At 43.9% G+C, this 25530-nt stretch overlaps 1 protein-coding gene across 3 annotated transcripts in view; it reads right to left on the bottom strand.

Annotated features, from left to right (window-relative positions):
• The window catches only part of CAMSAP2 (calmodulin regulated spectrin associated protein family member 2), a 115319-nt gene extending 90922 nt beyond the window's left edge, over positions 1-24397 (bottom strand). Inside the window, exon 1 of one of the 3 annotated variants that reach the window (XM_048496705.1) lies at positions 23441-24397. In XM_048496705.1, the coding sequence (XP_048352662.1) occupies positions 23441-23579 (139 nt within the window). In that variant the 5' untranslated portion in view covers positions 23580-24397. The remainder of the gene's footprint in view (positions 1-23440) is intronic. The other 2 variants (XM_048496704.1, XM_048496706.1) reach the window with 2 other exon arrangements.
• Positions 24398-25530: the final 1133 nt, after the last annotated feature.

Here is a 25530-nt window from a genome sequence, read left to right as displayed (position 1 = left end):
CTAGGTACCGCCCAGGCAGAAAGATGATGAGACGTTGGCAGCGGCAGCAAACCGCTCCCAGATGTTGGTATGGGGAAAGCTCGCCAGGGGGTACCGCATCGCCATCGTGGCAGGAGGCAGCAGAGCAGGCAAAGGATGGTGGTTGCTGAGTTGGTGGTGATGATCGCAAAGAGAGCGGCACAGAGGTTCTCGGGTGTCTCGGGGTGGTCTTGCTGGCACAGCAGCGCTAGGGCCTGGCTGGTGGTCACCTTGACGTCTCCCCAGGTCATCCGGGTCTTTAAGCATTGGCGACATGCGTTCTCTGTTGAGATCGCTAAGGATCCTCTAGAGAGATGCTGCCCATCTCCGGGATGGGGTTGGTTTCCTCCCGGCTTCATTCCATGGGTTGGCCTGTCGTAGCTAATCGGAGTCCACGGGAACTCAGCGTAGGGAAGAGGGACTGGATCAATACACCCCTTTCCCCAGGTTACGGGGGGGGGCCTGGTCCCGCCAAGCTCAGTTCTAGAGCCGGATGGCGGGACATTGGGACCGAAGTTAGTATTAGATTAATATGGGAAGGAGGGAAGGCTTGCTTTGCAGCCTGTGAAGGTTGTTGCTTTAATGCAACTCCTCATGGGGGCCGCCTACACTCCTCTTTCTTTAGTTGTTTGACAGGGAGGGCAGGAGGTAGGCGACCCTGGTGGGAATTGGTTCAGAGCGTCATCAGGGTGCGTCAAGGCGAGGGTCCGAGCCTTGAGGGGGGAGGGAACAGGCGGGTCCTGGGGGGATTGTGGGTATGTATGCTTAATCAGCATCACAAAGGGGGCTTTGGAAGCACTCTTTTTTGGGATGGGTGCATCCGGGAAGGAGGCAATCCGGGCAATTAGGAGGCAGATTCCTCAGCACACACAAAGGAAAAAAGGGAAAGGGGGGTTTTTTTGCAAGGGAGTTGCACTTACCGCGGACCTTGGTGGCTAATGCAGGAAGCTGGATGGTGCTAAATTTTGTGATCGAATTATCTCGGGGGATTGCCGTCACGCCGTGACCGCCTCCCTAAGGGGCGAAGCTTCGCTGAGCCGCCTCGGCCTTTTAACATGGTATTGATAAAAGCTGGCCAGGCGCTTGGCAGCTTCATGACCCAAACGTGGTTTGGGTATTAGCGCATAATGGCGGCAGCCCTTTTTTTTAAACTGGGGCCTGTCCTGACAGTGCCTGCGCGTATCAGGACGGCCCAGATTTTTTTAATCCAGGGAGGGCCAGTCAGCTAATTGGCCCTCCCGCCTAATACTGGCTCGAAAAAACAGAAGGAGAAGAGGAGGGAGAGGGAAACAGTTTTCCCAAGCGGAAATTAGAAAATAATTTTCGGAGGGCAAGATCGGGATCAATCGATCTGTGGACGGCTTTATCCCGTCCCTAGACCAGAGTCGCTTTGACCTGGACTCATGAGGTCCCTTCCCAGAGATTGGACATGGATGTCCAAAATAATGGGCGGACTGTGAGCTGCCGCTCGAGTCCTGGGCTGTTGGATCGCGGTGAGCCGGGCGGATGCTCCGCCTCGGGCCAGGTTTGTCTCCCCCACTCCCCAGATGTGCGGGCAAGCCCTCGGGTCGGCCATCACTGGTCGGGCTACTCTCGCTGCTCTGATGATCGGTAACATCAGCCGGTGTCCACCAGGCCCTTGAACTTACATCCTTCTATGGCGCAGCTCCAGATATGGACGGAGCTCCCGATAGGCATGCCTTCCACCGGGCCAAGTGACGGTGGTGTAGGCTGCGCCATGTTGGTTGCTGGGGCTCGTGAGCCTTTATTGGTCGTCGGCAGCGGGCAGCCGCGATGGGGCAAGAGAACCAGCTGAGCTGCAGCTGGTCTTCGGCGGGCAGCTCCTGTGGGATGTTTGTCCAGACCTGGAGGTGGATGGGTCCCGGTGCGTGGAGTCGATCACTTGGACGATGAACAGTCCCCTGTTCAGCGGCAGAGGCCTTTGGCAGCACTAGCCCAATTGTCCCGTAGGGATGGGCTCGGCCATACTGGGTTGGGGCGACAAGAACCCCCTCGGTGGGGAACTTAAAGGAGATGGGCTGGAGTGCATGCGAGCCGCCAGATGCCACGAGAGGGGGGCGGTTTCTGGCAGGGGCCTTGGCGTTTGAGTCTGCTCTCTGAGTACTCTCCCTCCTTGGTCCTGGGCTGGGGAGACGCCTCGGGCGGAGAGTTTCCCGATGGGCAGTCGCTTCTCCAGTGGGAAGCCCCCTTCTGGCAAGCGTGGGCACCGGGTTTTTGGTGGCCTTCTCCTCCTGGGGGAGGACCCTCCCTCCACATCGGGGTTGTAGGCCCCCCCGCCGGGCTGCCTACACTCCCCTTCGAAGTGTCCGGTCTGCACTTGCAGTTAAAGCAGGTCATCCTGGAGGCTGCCTCCGCCGGAGGAGAGTGCGCTGCTGACGAGGGAGGCCAGCAATTGGTGGGCGCCGGAGGATCCGATGTCCTGGCAAAGCTCTTAAGCATGTCGGCCAGTTCAGGATTTTTTGCCCAGGCCCGTGATTGCCCTGCGGCACTCCTCGGGTGGGAAGCGTTCTCTTTTGCGCAGGCGCATGAGGGAGCCTCGCTTTGGAGCCTCCTCGCCATCTTACCTGCCTCTTGGAGCGCCTCCTGGAGCCTGTTCACAAAATTCAGCATAGGGCTCTTGGGGTTTTGTGGCCGGATGGAGGAGAAACTCTGGGTTGGCTGGCCGGCATTGGGGACTTTGACAAATGCCTTATAGGCGCACTCCAGAGGCGGCAATCGTAAGGGTGGCCCTCAAGGCAGGACAATCTGATCGCTGGGATTGGCAAAAAAGCATCGAAACCGCAAAGCGCCAATGAGCGGGCGGTGTGAGGCCGCCAGAGGTGGCTGCTCTGTTGAAGCATTGCTGGCGGAACTCACTCTTTCCCAGACCACAAATTGTGCAGGGCTCAGGAGCATGCGAAAAGGTGTTAGTCTTCCAGTGCATCTGGAAACCATTAGGTGGTTCCCTTGCGTATGGCTTCCAGCATGCCTCTCACGTAGGGGCTAGTGACTCCCCTACGCCCCGCATTGCTTTGGCGGAGCCTCGGTAAGGATGTTATTATAGCTCAGGGGCGGTACTTCGACAACCCGCCCGGGATAACTATGCCATCCTCCCCCCTCAGTATCTGCTGAAGTGGATGGGGCACAAATGCAAGAATCTCAGCATCGTCTTCCGTCAGGGTTTCTTTCTTCTGCAGATCGTGGGCTAATGCTGTTCTGGGAAAGTTTTGAAACCCGCGCCATTACGTGGCTGCTGACGGAGGTGCTGATGGCTTCGGAAAATGAAGGCGGAGCAAGGGGAGGGGGCGGCTGAGCCGCGGGAGAGGTTGAATTGGGTGAAGGAACGAGGGGGGCAGAAGGAGGACAGGCGTCCAATTTAGTGGATAGAGAAAATTCAAGTTGAAATTGAAGGTGAAAGATCGAAAGGAGGGCGGCCTACAGCAAGGGAGCCGTAGGTCCTCGCACGGGCTGATGGCGACAAAACATTGTCTCCACGTCAGTAGCAGCGACATCATGCCAAGCGAGGCTCTGTCAGCGTAAGAGTGCATAAGCCTCGATGTTTTCCCAGTCCTTAAGATTCCAATGTCCCCCTCTGGGTACCATGGACACTGAGCTTCAATCTCCTCAACCAATTTGCGCAGCTCCCTTCTCTTTACGGGGACCCTGCCGCGATTTCGATTAACGCTTTCAGTTGCGTCCAACGTGCTTGTCATAAGCCCTGCTTTTGCAAGCTCCCATACTTCACCGGTGTTCCGTCGGACGAGAGAGCGTCCCAGGACGCGTGTCTCTGGATGCGCCGCATCCAGAGGACAGGCGAGCATCGAAACGGTGGTCCCTGGATGCGCCGGACATCCAGCCGGACTTCGGCATCGCCGCCCTTCCCCAGGCTAATGCAGCAGGGGTGGAGGTTCGAGTAATCCCGGGTTTCGGCACCAGCTTGTAGCTCGACTCCACGCGGTCAGCGTAAGAACGACGCAGACGCCGAGATAACATCTGGTGGAGATCGCCAGCAGCGGAGACCGGAGGTCCGGTTCTAGCGAAGCTCCCGGCCTGCCGGTTCCTGCACCTTTATTGTTACTCTATCGGGGGGCGTAGGAGGGAGGACTGGGGAGTTCCGAGCGGGAGGTCGGAGATCATCATGTGATGCATGATCTCATCTGGCTACTGCGGCGAGAGGAGCCGCATTGCCTGGCTTCAATCCCTCACCCCTGGGGCAAGACCATTGTCCCTGCCTCGGTGATTGAGCCAGCATGTGCTCACGCACCCGCGGACTCATGGGGATGATGGGGGTGCGAGCGCGCACGCAAGGCCGCAGGTCCGCTACATGCCCCAACGTTCTACTACGGCACTGCTGGGTCGGCAGTGCACTACTACAATTTCTGTACTGCAAATAGGAGGCTGAAGCAGAGACACGGCGTAAAGCAGTGGTTCTCAACCTTCCTAATGCCGCAACCCTTTAATACAGCTCCCCATGTTGTGGTGACCTCTGAACTATAAAAACTATTTAGGAAACCAGTTCCTACACTATTGGAAATATGTGTTTTCTCCTGGATGGTCTTAGGTACCCTTGTAGGTGGTCGCTCGGACTTCCAAAAGGGTCGATCCCACAGGCTTTTTCGAGAACCGCTGTAAAGGAAGCAGAACAGAAATACCGGTGAAGAACCTCTTGGTTATAAGCTCGAATTCTTAGAGATACACTATCCAGTTTGTAGGAAGTATGTCTACTATGTCTGCTAGGATCATCTTAATCATTCATGCACTAACCAGACCACATCTACAAAAATCTACCTAATTTTCTAGAGCTTCTTATGCAAATATAAAATTTCCTGTGACTGCACAAGATGATTGGAAGGGATAAATACGCTAACATAGTCATTCTTGTCAACTTTAATGATATGTCAGCTTTGCACATGGACACACATTTTAATCATCGTAATATAAGTAAACTGAAAAGCAGAGCCATAATTAACATTTACTAGTTTCATTCTTCAAAGTGCATTGTATCAGTGATAGCAAACAGCAGCCAAGGACACCGCAATGATAATCTATCGCCCCATAATTAGATATTTTCACCTGCCAGCATGGCCAATTGGCCATGCTGGCAGGGGCTGATGGGAATTGTAGTCCATAACATCTGGAGTGCCAAAGGTTCGCCACCACTGTCCTAGGTAATAGCCCAGCACACCACATTCCCCCACCATAAGCTAATTTTCTGTTTTCTGTTCTGTATGCAGGAACATTGTTATGAGAACTCCTCTTGTAGTCTCAGGTGGAACAGGTCAGATGCAAGTTTCCCTCTTCCTTTTCTGTTTGCAAGCAGGCTTCTCTCCCACACATGCAGACACTTTGTGCACAAAATTGAACTACAATTTTAAAAAATCAAGATCTTCAATGATGTGAACAATCAACTACTTCAGCAGGAGCACTACTACAATATGCTGAAATGAGAAAAGTTGTAGACTACAGCAAGAATGTAAACTTGAATCTGTAAGATATATCAATATTGAAAAAAAGCCCAAGACACTAAGGCTGATTCCACATGGGCCAAAAACAGCTGTGTGAAAACGGTGCGAAAATGGTGTAAAAGGGTTTAAAACAGTGTAAAAGGGTTTATACTGTTTTCACACCGTTTTCACACTGCTGTTTTTGGCCCGTGCGGAATCAGCCTAAGGGAATGAAGGCACTTGAGAAGCAGTTTCTAACTTTTAAAGCACATCTAAGTTAGGGATCATTGTTAAGAAATATATGGCTTGCTTTTCTGATCAGAACCCACAATTCCAACAGAAATTAACAATAGATGATTAAGCAGGACAGGTTACTTACAGTGAAATTACAGCTGGCCAAAAGGAATGAGAAAATGCTATGGATTCCTTTCAAAAAAACACATGAATCTAAGTAAAGAAAGGTAAAGTATATAAAGAACAACAGGAACTGAAAACTGAATATTAAAGGTAGAAAAGTATAATGAGCAGAAATCTCCTGTCAATGGGCAGAGGTACACTTTCTATCTTTTTTTAGATCCCTAGTCATCCCAATTAAAATCAAAATGACAAGTATAATAAAACAAACTACAATATGTATAGATTGCCTGAAAATTAACAAGTGTTTAAATCTGAGGGCTCAGCTAAATGATTCTCTTGCCCCCACCTCCCCATCAGAAAAGGAATGTGGATTTCCTGAATTTGCCATCATTAAATCACAGAGTCATGTTTCTCTTTGGAGGCAGAAAAATATATATTGGCAATTTACAGAACCTTCCACAAAACAAACAAACCCTTCAAACAACCAACAAGAAAAAAGCTACCAAACCTTTTACATATCAAGGTCTTGCCTTCCCCATCTTGCCTCACTATGCTTCTCAGATTTGAGAAATACACTTGTAATTGCCCTTACACACAATTTGGTTTCCTCTACGAAGATGCTTATGCTATTTTGACACTACTGAACCTTTCATTAAGCTATCCATAACACAAACGAAATGGAAGAAAATTATAGGAATTTTAAATATGTATATTTGTTCATGCAACAAAGAAACAAATAGGTTCTATTAAATTTATACTCACTCTGATGGAATACATTTTGAAAGTAATCCCATTTCTACAGATTAACTTGCTCCAATTCACATGGATTTGGCTGACAAGGTATTAATGAGCTAACATAACTATTCACACTGCTTTCATGAAGTTAGATATGAAAATCAATTAGCTGAATGCCGCTGCAGCTTACATTTACTAATCCTAAAAGGCAATAAAAAACAGGGTGGATAAAAATCAACGTTTTTTAAAAAATTAAAACCAGGTTTTTAAAATTAAAATTGAGGTTTTTTATTTAAATTGGGGTTTTTAATAAAATGCTTTTTGAGGAAAATCTATCTAAACATGGTTTTTAATTTAAGATATATCATAATCCAAAGGTTATTCATCATGAAATAAGGATTCGTTTTTAATTTTGTAGCATAAAGCTACATATTGGTGGTAAAGAGAGACATAAGAGTGGGAAAAGGCCATATGAAAGAAGGCAGCCAAGATACAGTCAGGCTTGACCCCCTTCTGAACTTTGTCCCATCCCAAGATACAATGGTAGGGAGTCTAGAAGGAAATTCCTTTCTCTAATATGGGTGTTGTGTAATGCTACATCCATCAATGATAAGACCATGACTCTACAAAATTATTTTGTATGTGGACCTGGCATGCATGACCAAGAGCTAGACTAGGGGCACTGATTACATCTCTTGGCCCCAATTAACTTGTCACGTTACCTGGAGTCCTCCCTACCTATAGAGGCCCAGGTTGCACACATGACCAAATTAGCCTTCTTCCATCTTCACCAGACCAGACAGTTGGCCCCCTGTCTGTCCCATTCAGGTCTGGCCACAATGATCCATGCAACAGTCACCTCTAGACTGGATTACTATAATTCACTTTATGCTGGACTGTCCTTGAGACTGTTCCAGAAACTGCAATTGGTCCAGAAGGCAGTGGTAAGAGTGCTTACTGGGACTCCAGCGAGGGAGCATATGAGACCTATACTCTATCAGCTGCATTAATTACCAGTTGAATTCCGGATGGTCTTCAAAGTTTTGGTATTAACCTTTAAGGCCTGAACGGTCTGGGACCATTGTGCCTTTGGGACCTCATCTCCCCATACTGTCCATGGAGGACTCTTTGGTCCTCCAACAGCAATCTCTTGGTGAAACTTGGCTCCAAGGACAGACTTCCACTAGTGTCAGGGCTTTTTTGGCTTTGGCTCCTACATGAGGAGACTTTAATCATACTAATTTAAAAACAGTGCTCCCTAAACTCTACCAGCATGTCAGGTGCCCCACTAGAGGAGCCAATACATTGGATAAAGTGTATACCAACATCAAGGATGCCTACAAGGTGTTACATACAGTTACTACTAATTCTAATAGTCAGAATTTCATTTATCACTGTTTCTGGCAACTGTTATTTACATTCCAGAATTTGGGAGGCGGTGTTGCCTGTAATAAAGACTGGCAAATGTGTCCCAACATTGATGCCTCTAAACTTCCTTCAAGATTGTTTTGAGACAAACAAATTCGGGATGTTTTCTACCACCCAGATCTGGAGGAGAGCATACCACTGCTGTTCTGAGTTATATCACCCACTGCCTGGAGACACTCCATTGTAGTATAAAGCGCATCCCGATTTCACTCCAACCATAAACCTCCTGGATGATGACAAGGGAGGTTCAGCCACTTTTGCATGACAGGAATATTGCTTTCAGATCTGGTGTGTGATGAGGCAAAGTATAGTCTTGGCCGAAGAGCTTCAGTCTCAAGAGAGGCATTGCGCCAAGCCAAGATATGAGTTATAAGAGAAAAAATTGAAGATTATTTTGCTCAACAATAACAACATGGGGCAGGTGCGTGGCAGGGAATTCAACAAATTACCAACCATAAACCAAACAATGACATTTCTAAAGATGGGGATTCTTCTCTGGCGGAGGAGCTTAAATGCACTTTTTTTTTGCCGCTTTGAACAATAACAGAGTCTATCAGAAGGAGATGACACATGCCACCAGGTGATAGTAGCTCGCCACCTCACTGTGGAGGAACATGAGAATTGTGAGGCAAGTTTTGAGGGCTGTGAATCCAAGGAAGGTTGCTGGACCGATGGTATTCCCGTCGTGTTAAAGCGAATCGCGCTTAACCAACTGGCTTGGTAAGTGTTTTACTTCGGGATCTCTTAATGCAATCTTATCCCAGTCCACCATTCCATCTTGTTTGAAAGCTTCCACCATTGTTCCACTACCAAAGAGATTTCCTGCTGACAATCTTCAGGATTATAGACCAGTGGCACTCTTCCACCCCCATCATCATGAAGTGTTTTGAAAAACTGGTCCATATAGGCATTATTAGTTCTTGCCTTCCAGATACATTTGATAAACATCCAGTTGCAAAGATATCGGACTAATAGATCTCTGACGGAGGACGCCATTGCCATTAGCCTGGCCAATAAACTTTGACGATCTGGAACAGCAGGGGAATTATAAAGAATGCTCTTTAAGGACTTTCAGTTCAAGATTTAATACAATCCTCGCCACAAAGATCTGGTGACAAAACTTGTGGGATCTTGGACTCTCACATTCAATCTGTTATTCTGTGGATTAGGGACTTCTTTGCTTGTCTGGAGCGTTCCCAGAGGGTTAGACTGGGGAAATCGGGTTTCGTCAGTTCATTACTCCAAATATGGGAGAACGCCACAGGGCTGTGTGTTGAGCCCTTTACTGTGTTCACCTTTTATACATATGATTGTACTCCTGTTCATCATAAGCGCAACACCATTATCAAAATTTGCTGATGACACAACGGTGGGGAAACCATCTCTGGAGAGATGAGTCTGCCTAATCCCGAATGAAGTGGACCCACTGCTCTCCATGGTGCAGGGAAAATAACCTGGTTCTTAACACTCACAAGACAAAAGGAGCTCATATGGGACTATAGAAGGAATAGCTCAGAAATTCAGTACCCTTTGACTATAAATGGAGAGATCAAGTGGAAGCGGAATTTGGCTAGTTTTTAAATTCCCATGCTATGATTAAAGAGGATTTGACCTGGGGAGTACAAGATCATCACAGTGGTTAAGAAAGCCCAGCAAAGATCATCGTACTTTCTTGAGACTTTTAAGGAAGCTTAACAACTACAGATGGAAAACTTCTGAATTGTCCTTTTTACTGTAGCTATAGAGCATTCCCTAACCTACTGCATCTGTGTATGGTTCTCCAGCTGCACAGTGGCTTAACAGGAAAGAGCGCCCAAAGGGTGACCAATACTGCACAAAGGATTATCGGCTGCCCTCTCCTCGCCGGAAGAAATCTATAATGCCCGAAGCTCCAAATAGTGCCTCAAAATATTCCTGGGTATGGACCCGTCCCATTCCAGCACACTCTCTTTTCAAACTGCTTTTACCATCTGGCAGATCTGATACAGGGCCCTCAGAACTAGGACAAAAGAGGCTTAAAGAGACAAGCTTCTACTCTAGAGCTGTGGCTATGCTAAACTCCGCTGCTTCATATTGATGTATTTGGGGCTATGTAGGGATGGGTGGAGGATGATGATGTATGAGTCTGAAATTGCATGAGTCTGAAATTGTATGAGTCTGAAATTGTGTGCATCGAGGAATGCTGCTGTAAATTTCGTTGTGCGTGCACAATGACAATAAAATGCTTATGCTTATGCTTATGCTTATGATGGAACTCATTACCGAAGAACATCTGAGCTCTGTGAGACATCAAACAATTCCACAGACGATGTAAAACAGAGATGTTTCACTCGGTTTATAACTGAAGCTGTTTGGACCACACTGAGTCATGCTGGCTGCTGAGATCATGCCCCCTCCTCTGGGGCAAACATAGGATCTGTTTTTGGGCAATGAGCTTTGATTTATATAGCCATCTATGAAAAAAATGTGTTAGATTGCTTTTAATTGTTAATTATGTAAGTTATTGGCTTTATGGTGCAATTAGTCGCTATTAGTCGCTCTGAGCCCAGCTTAGGTTGGGGAGGGTGAGAAATTAAATTAAATCAATAAGTAAAATAAATATTCATGCAATGTTTAAAATTTTTGGTAAATGAATTTCATTAATCCATTCACAATATAATGCTCTTCCAGATGAAATATTATTTTGGATATTTTTTAATCTAGAAGATATTATCATAGATCTTTGATTTTGCAGTTCTCAAAACTGCCTCTTCTTCACAGCAAAATAAACAGAGTAGAGAAAAATACCTTAATCCCATTGTTCCAACCCCTTAACATGTTGCAAATATTAAGATTATATCATCAAGAATGAGTCTTCATGTAGAAAAACATGCTTTAAATCTAGTCTTATTAATGATTTAAACTGTGCTTTAAATCAATTTGATTTAAATCAAATATGCCCTAATAAAAAGAATATATGCCATCATTAGGTAAGTTAACAAAAACTAGAAGTTAACTTTTTAGTTGACTACAAATTTGCATTTGCAGTAACGGACAAATTATTTGTTTTCTCATTGTAAAAGTAGAGATATTGAGAATACTCATTAGTACTAAAAAATATTTTAACCTCCAAAATCTCATCACAAGGCAAATTTTATACCCTCTATGAATATGTAAGAAAGTACATTTTTTGGCCACCAAGTCACAGATGACTTATGGCAACCCCGTAGGGTTTTCAAGGCAAGAGATATTCAGAGAGGTGGTTTGCCATTGCCTGCCTTCGTCATCACAAGTCTGGTATTACTTGGAGATCACCCATCCCAACACTAGCCAGGGCCGATTCTGCAAAGCATCTGAAATCTGATGAGGTCAGTCTAGCCTGGGGCAATGCAAGTCAGGGAAAAGTAATTTCTTCTACACTTTAATTACAAGTTTGGACCAAATGGGAACATTCAGTTATGACTAAATCCTTAAGTTAGTCATGACTAATATAAATCTACTGATTTCAAAGGGGGATTAATGGTGACTAACAGCATGGTCCTAAGAAGAGTTACATCCTAGTCTGTTGACTTCAAAGGATTTAGTAAGGTGTAACAAAACGAGCTTTGTTTCCAAATACACCAGCATAATGCAGTTTGTTATGGAAACATAAGAAACACATCTTGCTGTGATATGCCTCTGAAGATGTATAGAGCCATAGAGGTGGGCAAAACTTTAGGAACAAAAGCTACTAGACAATGGCCACATAGCCCAGAAATAACTAGTTGATTCTGGCTGCGAAAGCCTTCAAGAGTACAAAAAACAGAAGTCTTCAATTATGAAGCTGAATGACAAAGGGACAGAGTACATGAGCCCAGGCTCACTCAGACAATTTCTAAACCATGGTTTGTACTGCTGAATCTTGGCAGGATTAATAATTATTATCGACAACTATTTTAGATAGATGAGAATTTAGATATCCAAATGCATTATGCTCTGTATTTTATCTTCAGATAACTGATGCAAGCTCTTTGGGAGTATAATTACTGGCGCAGTAGAGAAAGAACTATGAACCAAGAACCAAGAAGTCCACAACCAGAACAACAACAACAAAAAAATTTAAAATTGCCATGTCAGAGAAACCAAAATTATATATAGACCAAAATTATGCATTAAAACCTTGCCAATATACATAAATATTAAAATAAATCAACACTAAAAACAAACCTACCAGTAGTTATTAAAATGTGACACTAAAACTTATATCCCACTGATTTAGTTCATCAAATATTTATTTAAAATATGCTGTAAAACTTGGGCTTTGGTTAAAAAAAGTGCTTTGGTTCAATGAATAGCACCCAAATTGAACAGGTTAAGTGTACCTTGGTCTTTCATTCTCCTATAACCTTTCATGGGCAACCCATAGGAAGGCCACTCTCCTAGATACATCTAATAATATGTCAGCATTACTACGGTTCTTCTACAGCTGTGGCCATTCCTTTATCCCTCCTACCCTCAATTTTTTTAATGCCAAAGTCGCCTTGAGATTGCTTTACGGAGTCCCATTTTGGATTCAAGCTATTAACCACTCCTTGAATTCCCTTCAATCCAATTTTTTTCATAAGATAACTGGACTCCCAAATTGCATGCCCTATGCAGCCCTTTGTCTGGAGTTAGGTCAAAACTCCTTGGAATCAGCCGCTTGGCTGAGGGCTTTTAGATTCTGGCTGCGGATCCATTTTCTCTCGGACTGTAATTCCCTGGTCCACCATCTGCTCTCTGACACCCATTCCAACCCCTGGTTTTCCAGAATCGAAGAAAAAATGGCTTCTATTGGACTGTCAGTGGATTCACTTTGCCCTTTGTCCTATTCAGAAGCCTATAGAAAATTAAAAGGTAAACTATTGGATAGAGAGTTCCCTACCCTAATCACTGCAGCCAAGAAAACATGCTCCCCCCTGTATTTTTCCCTCCCATATGAACAGGGCGACTTGGCACACTACCTGTATTGCTTAATAAACCCTGCTCAAAGGAGAGCCATAATGCTCGCCAGGTTTAATGTTATGCCTTCTGCCTTGTTACATGGCAGATTTAACAAGCAAGACAAGGCTAAAAGATTGTGCCCGTGTACTGATAGCTTAGTTGAATCTCTGGCCCACCAATTACTACACTGTTTCAGATTCAAGGAAATCAGATCCAAGTATGTGAATTTTACTACTTTACATTTACCCGATCTCACCGATTTATTTACATTACACTACTTGCTGGACAATCCTGATCCTTCTCTCTGTATGATAGTGGCAGTCTTTCTCCTGGAAATTACTAAATGCCAGTAGATTTTCCTCCACTTAACATTTATTTCCTGTACTGTATATGTTTTTAATCAGTTGTTTTACTATTGTTGTACTGTTGTCTATGCCAATAAAGGCTTGCTTGCAAAAAAAAAGTGCTTTGGTTAAAATCTCTGCGTCCTACAGTCCACTGGCCTCCCACCTTTTCCTATATTTACATAGAAGTGTACAGAACCAAGCAACTGTACATGTTATTTGGTGGTCCTTGTCCAATAAAAAGAAGCCAAGTGTAGAATTACCATCTATTCCACACACTGATTTTCTTGACCTGTATAGTTTCCTGCCTGTAACGGTCCCCCAAGCTCCAGAAATGTCTTGGGGTGGGGGGTGGAGCGGGGTTCACTGGATGCTACAGGGAAAAATTTCGCTTCTACCAGAAGAACAATCACAAGATCCAGTCCAATGTATTTACTCAATTAATAACTAACATGTAGATGATTAGTCAATTCTGAACGACCTGATCAGTTTGGTCTGTCTTAATCCACTTCTCTTTAAACATACATAGGGCATACGCCCTGGAAGGCATGGCACCCTACAATTTTCTTTGATTTCATACCACATATACAGTTTCACACCATTCTCTTACCCTCCTATGTCTGTATTATTAACAATATAATTTTCTATGGAAAGTATGTTGTTGCATATATTACTTATTTTATTAAATTTAGTACCCCACCCTATGATGTGATTTCAAAGAATGGACAGATACACAGTCAGTATGCTGCATTTGCAAGCTAAAGAACTGATACTGTTGACATCTAACACTAGTTAGATTAAAACTAGTGCGACATAAGAATTGTCTTGCAAGATAACACGGGTCAATTAGCCTATTACCTGCCTGTAACAGCAGCCAACGAGGTGCTATGAGAAGCTCATGCAAAGAAAAAAACCACATTCTGTCCATTTTCTTCTGGAGCTATATTGCCCACAGATACAATCAACCTTTGATAGGTCTATTCAAGTCACCTACATCAAGACCTTTTATTAAATTGATTGGAAGCAAGCTCCAGCCAGACCAAAGGATATACTTTTGTTCATAAAATGATACAGTTACTTTACGAGGTCTAAATTCGGAGGCTTAACCATATTGCTTCATGGACAAGTACTTCATTTGGTCTGGCTGGAACCAGCCTCCAATCAATTCAAAGACCTTGATGCCACTCCCTCTGTACTATGCAACAAGATTTATGAAATGAGTGTGACATTCATTCAGCCATAGGTGGTCTTTTTACTAAACCTTTAAAGCCTTTCCTGGTACAGAAGATATTCCAATTCCCTGGTCAATTTCCCCTTTCCGTAACTGTCAATTTACTGTATCCTTTTTGAACTTATAAGTGTTTCAAAAGCAGCCTCTGATTTGGAATCTGCTTTTTGAAGGAAAAAACTTCCCAAAGTTTTAGTGGATGTGACTGAAATACCGGTAAGTCTCTGAAACAGGGACAAAAAGAAGAACACTGGATTGATGAAAATATAGCTATTCAATATTTTCCTATCATTCTTTTCATTCTTCTATCTTTCTTTTCATAAGAATCATGGCTGTACTCAATTTTATTTTTACATTGTACATGTACTGAAAATAAAGGAATGTGGCACACATGCTCAAGAAGGAGAGGGCTCTTACTTAGAGTTAGGTCAAATAATCTGACACTAAATTTGGTAAATAAGTATCCTGCCGGTTCTGTTCCCACCATAATCCCAGAGGCCTCTGAAGCTATGATTCCAAGGATGATGAGCAGTTGTAACTAGTTATTTGTGCATATGATCTGAATTATAACATTGCTATGACTATCAACTAGAATAGGAATTACTTTAAGCTGGAGGGAGATAAAGCAGGAAGTAATTTGCGTATTACTTTCAGAAAGAATTTACCATATTAGCATGCATCCTACTACTACTACTACTACTACTACACTGAGCACAGTTTGGAGGCTTCCTCAAGGCGAAGGAGCCTTCCTCCAACTGAAATGGCTCTTCCAAGGAAGAAAGAGGTTATTTAAGACAGAGGAAGTCTCTATAACCTGCAGGAACTTCCTCCAGCGTAACACAGGATATATGCCTGTAAGTCTAAAATCTTGACTACAGATATACATCCTGTTCTCATGCTCTCCAGATGCTGTACAATCGTTGCAACCTCCTGGATTGCACGCAGAAGAATATTTTTTAACACATCCTGACTTTTTCTACCAAAAGGAGCCTCAAAGTGGCTTACAATCACCTTCCCTCCCCATTCCCTTCACAACAGGTACCTTGTGAAGCAGGTGAGTCTGGGGGAGTTCTAAGAGAACTGTGACTAGTCCAAGATCACCCAGCAGGCTTCATGTGGAGGAGTGGGTCATCCAATATAGTTTTCTAGATTAGAGTCCGTATCTCATGTGTAAGAGCAGGGAATCAAACTCTGTTCTCTAGATTAGAGTTCACTGCTCTTAACCATTACACCATGCTGGCTGGCAGAACTGGACAGACTCACTAATTGTATCTTCAGGAGGTGACTTGCTCTGTGAGTGCTGAAACAAGGCATAAGCACTTCATACTACGCCCTTTTCCCAAACTTACTAAAACTAATTGGCTTAAATAGAGGAGATGAAGGTTTATACATCTGTCAGTCCATAAAATGCAAATTGCAGGATTCTGGGGTCTCATTTTACCTCAGGGCTTTGCAAACAAGGGACACGAAGCTTAATTATTCTCTCTTCACTCACTTTCACAATTAAAAACCTCTCCCCTCCATTACTTTGTTAGAATTTTAAAGGAGAGAATATTCCAATTCCATGGACCCTTAAAAAGGCAACAGCAGAGGGGGAAATTAGTTTCAAATAGAAAAATGACTAAAAGAAGGGTTAAACTCACCTGTTTCTCTTGTGCATGGCCGTGAGGCACACTGAGGGTTCAAAAGCCTGCAATCTGCATATTATGGACAGGTCATGAGAAGTTATTTTGGTCTCATTGGTTTTCAGTTGTTCTCTGGAACAGCACTTCTCTTGTGCTGGGAACTTTGAGCCTGTGCTCTATGACAAAATATTTCCAGGTGGAAGGTTTAACACAGGTCCACAGGCTAAGAACAAATAGATTACATTTCTGGGTAAATAGCTACGCTGCACAATAAGCAGAATAGTATGGCACAACCTTTGTTAGAATGGGCTGCCTCAGATGACAGATAGGAAGGTAGACTATGGTCCGCTTCTCAATTTACACATTTCCAAAACTGAAAACAAGTTAAAAAAATGGAAAATACAATTTAAATACAATAGCAAACTTCTATTAAACCATTGTGTCAAGACAAGGAAAAGGAAGTAAAGCTCTGAATCCAAGAGACAGGAGACAACATCAGAGGAAGGCCTCAGTCTCTATGCTCTGTTGTTGGCCTTCCAGAGTAACAGGTTGGTCTTTTCAGTGCCACTTCTATAAGTCAACTGCTTGTTGTGTGAACTCCCTGCTCCAAGATGCAGCCATGGCCACTGACTTTCTTTTTTTTTTATCTTTATTAACCTTTAATAGGCATAAATAGATCAAGATTTACACAGACACATTCTTCAGTCTCAAGTATAGTTCAGCAGCAAGAAAACAGATCACATAACCTGACGGTTGACCCCAAAGGGCTCAAATCACTTCAGATTCCTTTTTTAAAAAAAAAAAGAAACAGCCAGAGCAAACAACAACAAATACCCCTACACATCAATGCAAAAATACAATCCAATATAAAATTGCAATAAAAATAGATCTGTTTAGCAAGTTAAAAGCAAAATGATACAGCAATAGGTATCCTACCATGCAGATTAGACAGATTGGGAGACGATACCTATCTTTTATAGGAAGTTCTACGTTTTGTTTTATGTATCATATTTTATATTTAAAATTTGATTCTGTGCCAAAATAATAAAACCAATTTGGTTTAGTGTACTGAGTATAATATATATATATATATAAAAAAATACAGTTAAAAGTAATAAAATAGGAATAAATTAGCACTTTAAAATAGTTTGTCAGGTATAGAGCTACCATCGTGTTGTATGAGCATTGTAATCTCAAGAAGAAAGCGTGTATGGCAACTTAGTAGGGTTAGAAATTTTCCTCGCCACTAGTAAAGGGGTGAATTAATCCTGAGCAGCATCTGCATTTATTTGACACTTTCCTAGGAGGACATGGGTAAGAGAAGTCAATGGAGCCACCATGACAGTGTCTTTGTTGTTTTAGATTTGGTGATACCTTTAAGTTGTGGTAGAGGCTAGAAGGAAGACTGTTGAATCCTAGCTACTTATAAATGCCGTTGATTGGAGCAACCCGGTAAAAGTAGCTACTAGGTAATTGGCTAAAGCTCCATGCTTGGGAAGGATGCCCAAAGCTTCGAGAGAACAGACTGGAATTTTGGATGAATAGAAAGCCCAGTTCCATGGTCTTTCAGTCTGTCTTTTGATTTGGCAGAAGATAAAGTTCTCATTGCTGTTTTGAAGGACAGTTAGATCTATTCCAATGCTCCTAATTTTTTTGTTAGTGAGTACCTTGGACCATTTAGGCAATGTTATCTTTTAAGTAGGTGTCTGGTAATGTCGTCATCCTTGGATCCTAAAAGTGGATCTTGAGCCAGAATTTTTATTGTGAAATCCAAGCTAGAGGTTTACGACTGTGGATGATCCACATTCAAGACACAAAATTAGTGAAGGTGATACTGGTAAGGGGACTCCATTACTCTTCTCAGAAATGATGCTTGGATTAGATCAATTTCTGAGTTGAAAGCGTGCGTCGCCATGGGGATCCCGTAAAGAGTCTTTAGGATCACCTTTGCTTGGAAAATCTTCAGGGCAGCAATGATGGATTGAAAACCCTTCCCGTAATAGAATTGGGCGATACCTGATAGCAGCCTTTTCCCGGAAGTTATGGAGCAAGATCTTTGTAGTGACCACTGGAAATTATATTGGAAATTTAGGCCTAAATATTTAAAAGATTTGACCTGATTAAGATGGATGTTATTGATTTTCCATGTCATCTGTTTCCAGCGAGTTGAGAAAACTACTATTTTGGATTTTACGTAGTTAACCTTCAGTTCGTTTATATCACAGTAGACTGACTTTGAAGGATTTAAAAGAGGGCTGGAAAATGTGTGGAGGCTGCTTCTATCACTGACAAGATAGCTGAATAGGACGTAAAGGTTCAGTAAAAGAAGGCCTCTGATTGTCAGGTGCTGGAGAGCAATCAGCAGGTGGAGGCTCCATTTGCAGGCCTTGTTTGTAAACTTTTCTGTGCTATATGGCCATGCACTGTTGGAAATAGAACATAATACTTAATAGGGTCATACTCTCCCAATATCTTCTACTATCAAGATTGAATGGGACAATTTGGCTGGATGCTACAATGAAGTGGATCTAAATAATCCATGCTCTCTAGACATACCTGAAACTGCTTCACCATCTTCTTTTCTAGAAAGGGAAATTATACTTTGGTCCTGTAGTTTCCCTAGTCACTTTAAATTCCTCCTGCCTACTCCAGGTGAACTTAGCAGCAGATGTATATTTAGTTTCAAAGTAAAAATAAAGGCACATAAACCAAGGGCAAAGAGAGAGTACAGAATGCATCCTATGTAATCAAAGATTTTTAGAAGGTGATTTTCCCCTTAGTACTAAGAAAGCAGTTCAGGCATCCAATGTTAATGATCTCTCACTCACTCACTGGGAATCACAAGGAAGAGATCAATATAGCAAAACAGAATCTTATAGACACAATACCAAAGAACTAAATGGGATTAACAGAGCTAGGTGAATTTCTGTCAGGATAATCACATGCCAGAATCAAGCTATTTTGTTATGGCAGGAAAACTTCAACTTGACCTAACTTTGCTGTGATGAATGCATCTCTTTCCGCATTGTTGCTCAATTTCTAGCAATATGGGCTGGTTTTAAGTCAAGGAAATTTAAATCCTGATTTAAAGTGACAAGCAGAAAGCTGCTCTGGTGGAGGGAAGTTATAAAATAGGATACAAGACCACACAAGCAGATTATAAGTGTGCTAACTTCTCAAGGCAATGAAGTCTAAGTCCAACAAACATAGGGTGGCCTAGAATGCCATATTAATACATTCTCAGAGACTGGAGCAGAGAGGCAAAGCCCATGTCACTATGTTACCAGTGGTATGAGGCCAGGGTAAGTGGATGCAATCTCATAAGGACTTTAAAAACAAAATAGCAGAAGTATTTGTGAGATAAATGCAAACAAACTACGGCTCATTCCGCACACGCAAAATAATGCACTTTCAAGCTGCTTTCACAACTGTTTTTGCCATTCCGCACAGCTTCAAAGAGCCCTGAAAGCAGCTTGAAAGTGCATTATTTTGCGGGTGCGGAATGAGCCTACCATTTTCCTGGCTCCATAATGGAAAACATCCTACAGTACACAAGAACAGCCGCCATGACACTATTGATCTTGGCTCTGGGAAGCATTAAAAAAAGGCACAGAAAAAATAAAAATAGTACAAAGACTGCTTGCTAGATCAGATGGAGAAGCAGAATATGGCATGCAGCTTCAGAGTGGAAGAAAGTTTTGGTTGTGTTTCCCTCCCCCCGCCCCAGCTGACAGATGGGGAAGAAGGGCCCAATTTTACCTCCTTCCCCTTCTAAACTGCAGCCTCTGGACCTGAATGGCGGGGTTTGGAAAGAACTGCTGTGTCGAGGGAGAAGAAAACACAGGAAAGTTCTGCAGTCCTTTAGTCTGTAGATTGCAGAATACAACCCTATTTCTTTCAGTCCCATGATCTGATAACACTTTACAGTAAATACCTGAATGTATAGGGATTCTATAAGGACTTTGTATGTGAAATTAAATATTAGATTTACCTTTATAAACAATAACACGTTGGTTCTATGGCAGGCCTACCATTTCCAGGTTTTATATTTCAAAATATTGCTTGCTTTTGCTCAATCATTCCCACTAGCTATAATTCCATTTCTTCCTTACAGTTTTCTAAACAATTCGTATTAGTAATTAGGATGTGACACTCACTGCAAGAAGGAAGTGGCTAAGTGGGATGGAAAACCTCTTATAAGAAGTTAATCAAGATATAATTCACCACTGGCCAGCATCAAGCTAATTATAGACTACAATAAAGGAACTTAAGAAAGAACCTGCAATCTGAATCTCTTTCCTTGAGTTGGAATGGCAGAAGGATTCCAAAAACAACAAAATTTGGGCATGTTTAATATATCTTTCTTCCATGGAATCAACACTTCGTGCATAAAATTATTAATTTGGAAGGAAAAGCTATAATTCCTTTTAACTGTATGAGCTGGGGCTAAAAACAAGTTCACCTGGGTACCATTACTACAAACACATGTGATTTTTATCCCCACAGCTCCCAGAATTCATGATGAAGACTCTTGGGTGGTCTAAAGGGGCCATTTCATCCTCTTTCACTAGTTAAATTTTATTTTTAATTTAATTTATATCCCACCAATTCCCAGCCATGGTTGTGCTCTGGGAAGCTGGTAGGAGCCAACCCAACATTTTTATATTTAGATAATCATGTTTCTTTGTGCAGAAAAACACATTGACCATATGTCAAATGATGCCTGCTTGAAATGAATGTGTAGTTTTTCTCTACAAAAAGGTTATAAACATCCTCTATGATTGATTGTTTTTCAGTTCAAACTCATAAAAGAGAAGGTTATTTTTCAGCCACTAATTCCTATTTCCCATCCCCATTTGGTTTGTCTAGGAATACTTTTTTGAACATTGCAACTGCCTGTAACAAAATATTACTGTGCTGTACATGATTCTGTACACTATATGGCATCTAAATTCAATTTCCAACAATTATTTTAAGCACAGAGCAGACAACAATATCTTGCTTCGCTTATGTATGTTTCAGTCCACTGTTCACAGGATAGGGGCAGAGTTGATTTTTTTTCAGCCTGACTCTAAAGCCTATTTACTTGGAAATAAACACTGATCTCAAGAGGAATGACTTCCCAAAATGAGTACTTAGGTTTGCAGACTTTTGGCTGGGTTATATACATATGCACATTCCTTTATTACTGTACTCTTGATGACCAAAAGCAGAATGTGAAAAATGACTCCACTGCATTTCAGTTGAGCATTTTATCTATGATGGGCCATTCACAAGGGACGAACACACATTAAGGCCTTTCGGAGGTTTTTTTTATTTAGGAATATGGAATATTTTACATATAGCATTTGCCATCTCTAAGCCTTGGCAATAACAAACATATTTCAAACATTTCAAGATATATGGGAGTATTAGATTACATCCAGTGATGGGATTAAAATAATTTAACAATCGGTTCTGGTGGTGGGATTAAAAGAATTTAACAACTGGTTGTTTACAAGCACCATTTCAACAACTGGTTCAGGCAAAGTGATGCAAACCTGTTGAATCCCACCACTGATTACATCCCTACATGTACTGTGATACCTCTCCTGATGCTTGGTTTGTGTTCCTTGCCCCTGGCTCTTTTGGTCTGGTGGCCATGATCCTGGCCTTTGTGTGGGTACAATAATAATTCTGACTCTCCCTCTTCCTGTCATGTGACTGTGATGTCAGATGCTTGTAGAGATGCTGCAGCCTGGGGGTTAAAGGTGAGTCCTAGATCTACATAGCTAGAAGATTACTGGAAGATTCCTAGCATTTCATAAAGGTAATCTCAGTATTCCTCACAACAGTCCTGCAAGGAAGGTCAGTATTATTCCCACATTACAGATAGAAGGGAAGAGCTGAGAGAATGGCTTTACTAACAGTGAATTCAATGCACAAGCAAGACTGGAGTCAAGGACTTATTGTTAAGCTTTTTGCCTCTGCACCAGCAAAATACTGGAATGCTGTTTCACTTGTTTACTAGACAGGGATATGATTTCCGCATTACCACAACATGTTAATTAACAGGTGTTTGTGACCATACCTGCAAGACTGAATCATAAGAAAAATATGTTACACCATTTCTGAGGTCCCTTGAAGTTAGCTCCCGCCATTAACTACAACATCAGCACATAAATCTGCTTAGAGGGCAATAAAAAACCACAGCAGCCTCTCAAAACAGCAAATGTGCCACTATGCCAGTCAACACAATGTTTTTGGCACCCAAGCACAGGCTACTGACTTATTAGGTCCATGAACTTTTATGTAATCTCTGCCTCACAGAACGAACCAACAGAGGCATCTGTTTAAAAAAGACTTTGATGTTAAGCCCTGTCATTTCCTATCTGGCACAGTTCAAGCAAAACACAAAATATTCTAGTCCACAACAATATCCTGGCTCCAAATGGAACAGTTGCAGAACTGCAAAAGGGATGGGGGGGCGGCTCTTCCGGTTATTCTACAGAGAAAAGGAGACACAGTCGGAATGGTGCTGCAATTATCTTTTAAGAAAAGCCATAAGCAGTCACTCTGCTTATCTGAAGAGAGTCCATTTAAAGGCAGCCTGCTTTATGGCTGGAAAACCATTGTTTGGAAAGAGGCTAACCAATCCTCCAAAAAGCACAATAAATCATACACTGTTCCTGAAGGCCTCGATTTTACTAGCCAGGAAGCATTTCCCTTTAGCGAACACATTCAGGCAACTTCTCTGTGTACACCCAAATGAGGAGGGTACTCCTGGGTAATGAAGGATGACACCTAGCATTAAATGCTCCTTTTCTCAAGAGCCCTCTCCCACTGCTCCAGCTTTCCCTTCTTTAGATGCCCGCAAGGCAAACCTCACACATGTCAAAAGTAACCATGCTCACCCAGCCCTCCCGCTCCCAGCTTACTAAATGGGAAAACTGTCTGCTGCTTCTTTTTCTGACAATTTAACAATCGGTTCTGGTGGTGGGATTAAAGGGGGAAAAAATCAGGAGGGGAAAGGGAGAGGGTCGCCTACATACACCACACTGCAAGACCTGTACTCTTGGAAGTAATAGATATGATGACTCGCTCAGGTACAACAGCGGAGACCCACCATTGCACACCGAGGGTGAAGACAACAGCATACCACACCGCCGTGTTGGGTGCCTGCCACTCCTCCTCCCTGCCACCCACCCACCCACCCACCCACCCTCCCTCCCTTGCCATCCCTTTCCCTTCTTGCACGTCTCCCAGCGGGTGGCTGATTCACACCCAAGCCCGACTGACCCAGGAGGGAAGAAAAGGAAGCCCCCAAGCCCCGTTGCCTACCTGTCCCGAAGGCTTTGGCCACCAGCCAGGCTACACTGCAGGCGATCTTCGCCCTGCCGAAATCGTAATGATCGAAGGGCTTGACGGCAGGCACAATGAACGTCTTCCTCAGTTCCTTGACGTCTGCGGCATCCCCCATTTTTCGATCCCTCCCCCCACCCACAGAGCCCGGGTTTCTCGCAAACGCAATTTACATGATTCTCCCTCCAAAAGGCAACTCCTCAAATAGATGTCCAAAATCACAAGAGCGTGCCTATTAAATATATATATATATCCTATAGTAGCCGAGGAAAGAGGCGATGCAACGACCTCAGCGGTGCTTATGGGGAGAAATTCCCCACACTCCCTGCCTCTGCATAGGAATGTGGAACAAGCCCCGGGTGTCCTCTCTTCCTCGGCCCTGGCTCACTCGGTCTCGATTCCTTTTGTTCCTCGGTTAAAAAAAAATCCCGGCCGATGACAGTTTAAGAGATCCCTCTGAAGGATCCTTTCCAAAGAGCCTTGTAGATCCTGGCTCTGCCCCCCCCGCCAAAAAAGAAAAAAAATGCCAAGGGGGCGGGGAAGGGAGCCGGAGCCCGGAGGGAGGCGGCTGGGATTTTCCTGCAGCGGCGAAAAGGCAGCGAGGACTGGGAGATGTCCGAACGCCCCAGCCCGGCTACCCGAACAAGCCGGCGCGCCACGGCAAGCAGAAGCCCGACGACGCGGCTGGGTGCGGCGCTTGTGCCTCTTCCCGGGGCCGCCTGGGCTGCTCTGGCTTAGCCGGCCTTGGCTTCGCCTCTTCCCTCATCTGTATTTCTGCTTCCCCAGCCGCCACTGCTTCCCTCCCTCCCGCCGCTGCCGCACCAGACTAGAAAATGAAGGGGAAAGCCGCCGGGCGCAAAAACGCATGCGCGCTCCCCTGGCTCTCCACGGCCCCTTCCTCATTGTGCCCAGGCTCCGGCTTGGGCGGAGCGGCCATGAGGAAAAACCAAGGGAAGGACGAGGAGAGGGGAGTCGCCTTTCCCCTCCGCCCGGCTTGGGATCACGTGGGCGAGCGGCCGTACAATGGGCCATTCTTGACGCCGCGCCAAAGCGCAGCAGCATCATTAGTGCGCTCATCCTCCGGTGCCAAGGCGGGTCCTCCGGTGCGCACTGCCAGAGCGACTGGCGGCGGCTGGGCTGGGAAACTCTGGGCAGCGAAAGCCACCGGGCCGCCTTGAGAGCCTGTGGTCCGGCCGATGCGCCAGGGAAAGGGAAGCGAGCATGGGCAGCGATACTAATGCGCGCGTAGGCTGGATGGAAACCGGCCTGGAAGAACTTTTAACAAACCGGACGCGAAGCACATTTTAACGCGCGGGGGAATCTGACACATGCGGGGTGTAAACTTGAGATGTGCGAGGCGTTTGATAGTATTATTCCGTGGGTAATGTTGGGTATATTTGTGTATCCCCACCTTTCTCCCTGTTGGGGTCCCAAAGCGACTTACATCGTTCTCTTCTGCATTTAATTTTCACAACAGCCTTGTGATTTGAGTGAGAAGATGTGACTAACTCAAGAACAGCTGGCAAGTTTCCATGCCTGAGTGGGGATTGGAATGCGGGTCTTCCAAATCCTGGCCTGACACTCTAACTGCTATATCACCGTTTATACATCTGAATCTATGTGCATGACTCTAATTTCAGTAGATTTTAAAATTGGTTCTTCACAGTTAAAGCTGCCATGTTCTGTGTTAGATTATGTTTATATATTTAAATGTTTATCCCACCCTTTCTCCTAGGAGCTATAGAGGCATATGTTGCGGTGCTCTCCTTTATTATATGATCACAACTACCAATTGAGGTAGCTTAGGTTGATTGAGAATGACTGACAAGCTTTATGACAGAGAGAAAATACAAACTTAAATCCTAACTAGTGAGCTGTTGTCTGGAACTTAGCCTGAAACAAATATATAATAGTTTTCAAGGTGCCACAAGATTGTAACATTTGGGTGTGCACTGTAGCTTTTGGAATGCTTCCATGCCAAATGAAATGCCTTTTCAGTAGAGACATCTGGGTTTCATAAACAGTGCCCAAGTCTGCTGAAATTGTGTTGTGGGGGGAGGGAGAAGGGT

This window comes from Sphaerodactylus townsendi, linkage group LG05 (assembly GCF_021028975.2).
Source record: "Sphaerodactylus townsendi isolate TG3544 linkage group LG05, MPM_Stown_v2.3, whole genome shotgun sequence".
Classification (NCBI taxonomy): domain Eukaryota; kingdom Metazoa; phylum Chordata; class Lepidosauria; order Squamata; family Sphaerodactylidae; genus Sphaerodactylus; species Sphaerodactylus townsendi.
Note: the sequence above shows the minus strand (reverse complement) of the source record. Positions and strands in the feature narration are given on the sequence as shown.